This window comes from Silene latifolia, chromosome 8 (assembly GCF_048544455.1).
Source record: "Silene latifolia isolate original U9 population chromosome 8, ASM4854445v1, whole genome shotgun sequence".
Classification (NCBI taxonomy): domain Eukaryota; kingdom Viridiplantae; phylum Streptophyta; class Magnoliopsida; order Caryophyllales; family Caryophyllaceae; genus Silene; species Silene latifolia.
In genome coordinates, this window is record NC_133533.1 from 27,428,938 (window position 1) to 27,432,607 (window position 3,670).

General features: G+C 31.9%; 1 protein-coding gene across 1 annotated transcript; it reads left to right on the plus strand.

Moving 5' to 3' along the window:
• Positions 1-1,064: 1,064 nt before the first annotated feature.
• Positions 1,065-2,111, plus strand: LOC141594902 (expansin-B15-like). Its single transcript, XM_074414886.1, has 4 exons — positions 1,065-1,069; positions 1,218-1,221; positions 1,321-1,517; positions 1,781-2,111. The coding sequence occupies exons 1-4, from the start codon at positions 1,065-1,067 to the stop codon at positions 2,109-2,111; spliced, it is 537 nt and encodes a 178-aa protein (XP_074270987.1).
• Positions 2,112-3,670: the final 1,559 nt, after the last annotated feature.

A 3,670-nucleotide genomic window follows, 5' to 3' on the forward strand; every position in this document is an offset into this window, starting at 1 on the left:
TATATGGATTAATTTCCTAATTTGCGGCTACGGTTGTTTAGTTTTCATTTTCACCCATGCGGCCATGCACACATCATATATTCATATGTAATCAATTCATCATGCCATGTTATTCATGACTATACTAGCTCCATTGCTCAAATAGTTCAATCTATTAGAATAACAAAAACACATTTTCTAACGGCCACATGCAAGGACTAAAATACTACTCCTATATACCGATCATTTATTTATCTATTTTATTTATAAGTGTCTTATACATTTTGTTAGGTAATTTGATCATCCACATAACATGTTGTCCACTTGTTACTTAACAACACTACCCCTGAATGGTCCCGTCCTATCTCCTAAATCTTTGTATCAAACCAAAGGTAAACAAATAACCGAGACAGAGTAAGATGAATTAATGATACACTATATTAATTTAACATTTTCATGGTGACTTTTTCTAATAATCTTCCCCAATTAAAGGCTCAATTTCGAATATGGCTTATTATTTTCTTCACTTATAATCACAGCTTCAAGTACGTACTAATATTGATAATAGTAACAAATTAATCTTGATTAAGAACTACAAATGGCTTATTATTTTCTTAATTCCTCTTTCTCTACAATGTTTCTTAGGTTACTAACCTTCATTGTTCTTATGCAATGTAGTCAATGTTTCAATCCTAAACTATTGAATAATGCATCAATGTATGCTCAAAGTTATGGTTCCGGCTGGTCTCTGGCTGAAGCAACGTGGTATGGAGCTGCTAATGGCGCCGGAAGTGATGGTATGAAGTAAAGAAAATGCTACTCCAAAAATATTATTATTCCACAGAACTTAAATAAGATCGTTGTATAATATACTTGTATAACGTATAATAACTCATTGCTTTACATCGTGCACCTTAATGATAATACTCCGTAATTGTTTGAAATCTTAACTATAAATACGTTGGATGTAAATATAGGTGGAGCTTGCGGTTTCAGGGATACAGTAAATAAATATCCATATTCTTCCATGATCTCTGCCGGAGGACCTTCAATTTACCAAAACGACAAAGGATGTGGAGTTTGTTATGAGGTAATAATGACACATTCATACATACATCATACATGCATACATGCATGAAAGCATATGATGCATTAACATTAACTCCCTACGTCCCGGGTATTTGTTTACATATTTCAGTTTAAGGTGTTATATTCATTTGTTTACCTTTCTATTTTAGGAATGTTTTTCTAGGAGAATTTGATTATCCACAAGCTAAGCTTCCACGTCAGCTTGCTAATAAATGATCCCTTTCACTTTTCTTGGTCTTTGTGCCAAAACAGGTAAAATGCACGGAAAATGAAGCATGCTCAGGAAATCCAGTGACAGTAACAATAACAGATGAGTGTCCAGGGTGCACTACTTCTAATTCTGAAACAGCCCATTTTGATCTAAGTGGTACAGCTTTTGGAGCCTTGGCGAAAACCGGCCTTGCTGATCAGCTTCGAAACGCTGGAGTTATTCAACTCGAATATAGAATGTATGTAAGCAATAACGTAATTTACAACTACATCAATGTAACATACATGACATAACATTATACATACTTATATAATACACAGAGTAATAGTGATACGGATAAGACTCGTCGGTAATTAATAATTAGAAACACATGAGCGTATACTTTCGTAATTGATTAACCTTAAGTTCGACTTATATAAGATCACCACTGTATGATACAACCTAATTATTATTGTCGTTATACGACAGGCTAATTTAAGTATAATTATTGTTGGGGTGCAGGATAGAATGTGACTATCCAGGAGTGACAGTACAAGTAAGAGTCGACCCGGGATCAAACCCATATTACTTGGCAGTAGCAATAGAGTATGTAGAAGGAAACGGTATATCGAAAGTGGAGCTGCAAGCCCAATCAAGTAATGGATGGATAAACATGCGTGATTCGTCAGGTGTAACTTGGGCTGTAAATACTGGAGTTGTTCTTCAACCACCTTTTTTTATAAGGTTGACTGAAGAGCAGTCTCGAAACACTTTAATCTTGACTAATATAATTCCTGTTGGATGGAAAGCTGGTCAAACTTACCGTTCTCGGGTTAATTTTAATGGCAATTAATTAATAAATTTAATTAATTGCTATTATAAATTAATTATTCCTAGATTGTTATGAATATGTTGAATAATGAACTTACTTGTATGTACCAAAAAAAATGAACTTACTTGTGAGTTGTCTATATATGTAAGTGAATGGGTGAAAAGATAATAACTTTCATTCCATTCTGTACTGTAATAGGTAAGGTATGTACATCCGATCCATTACTCTGGATTTGAAACAGAAGTATTTGAGATATCGGGATGATGATAATGTTGTTGTTTTGTAATTTCACAAAAACATTGTGATTGTATTACTATACTTATTGAAAGATGCATTGAGCTATCATTACTCCCTTTGTTTTTGTAATTTCTTTTATTTAGAGAAATTTGAAGTCGATTGAAATGGACGTGCGTGTTTGGTTTACTACGATAAAACAAAACTTTGTCACATCTATAGTATTTGACTCATTTAAATTTAAGACGAATATACTCGTATCTTAATTTAGAGAAGAAATTGTTTTTATGAATACACAATGGAGCAAATAAAGTAGATAGATTTTGTAATATTTTCCATTCTGAACCTTTCGAACTAGACCGACCAAGTTCGACAAGCAACTCAAGAATTCAATTGATCATGTGCAAACGTTACATCTTACGTGCATAATTACAAAATAAAAGTACTTTTTTTAACTACCAATAACCTCCATTAACGGCCATTTCGAAACATTAAATCTTAATAAAAAATTCAAGACGGTACGTACCGAAATCTTGTGACGGTTAAGACTTAGCTTCTCAGATCTTCTACGCTCACAAACAAATCAACGTAGCTTTCATCATAATCAGCTTACCGTAGATTTGGGGTCAATTGTTTGTATGGTTAGAAAAAGGTTTGGGATATCCCATCGTTTCTCTGTTATCTATCTCAATTATTTGTATATATATAAAAAAAATACACTTATACTTTCTCCTATTCCCGAAAATTGTCACTATTGGAAGTTGGTACAAGAATTAAGGAATGAAATTAAATAAAGTATTATTGTGGGGTAAGGTAATTGGAGACAGGAAAGATATTATGGGGTATTATTGTCGGGGGGCGAACGCAAGATTTCATCAACGGGGTAGCGAATATATAACGCGCAAAGTTAATATAAAAATTTGATAAAAATGTAATACTATATATGTAATATAAATATTAAGTATACAAACTCGCAATCATCAATTCAATCACCTCGATCTACTCTACGTATGTAATATGGCTTAAAATTTTAATTTTATAATTTCGGAACTAGTTTTTATTTTATTTCTCGTATTTCATAAATAATTTTCAGTCTTGCTTTAATTTTTTTTAAAATATATAACTGTTAAAACTAATTTTTTTTTTAAAAAAAAAAAAGAATATACGCCATTTTTTCAAATTTGAAAGAGATGTTTAACCTCATATTCTTTTAAAATTACATTAACATATGGCTTTAAGGCACACATTTGAAAACCGTAAAAACAAACATAAACATAAATGAGCAAATTAAAAAAAAAAAAAAAAAAACTCCTTAAAATCCAAAGTCAATGAACATCTACGAATTA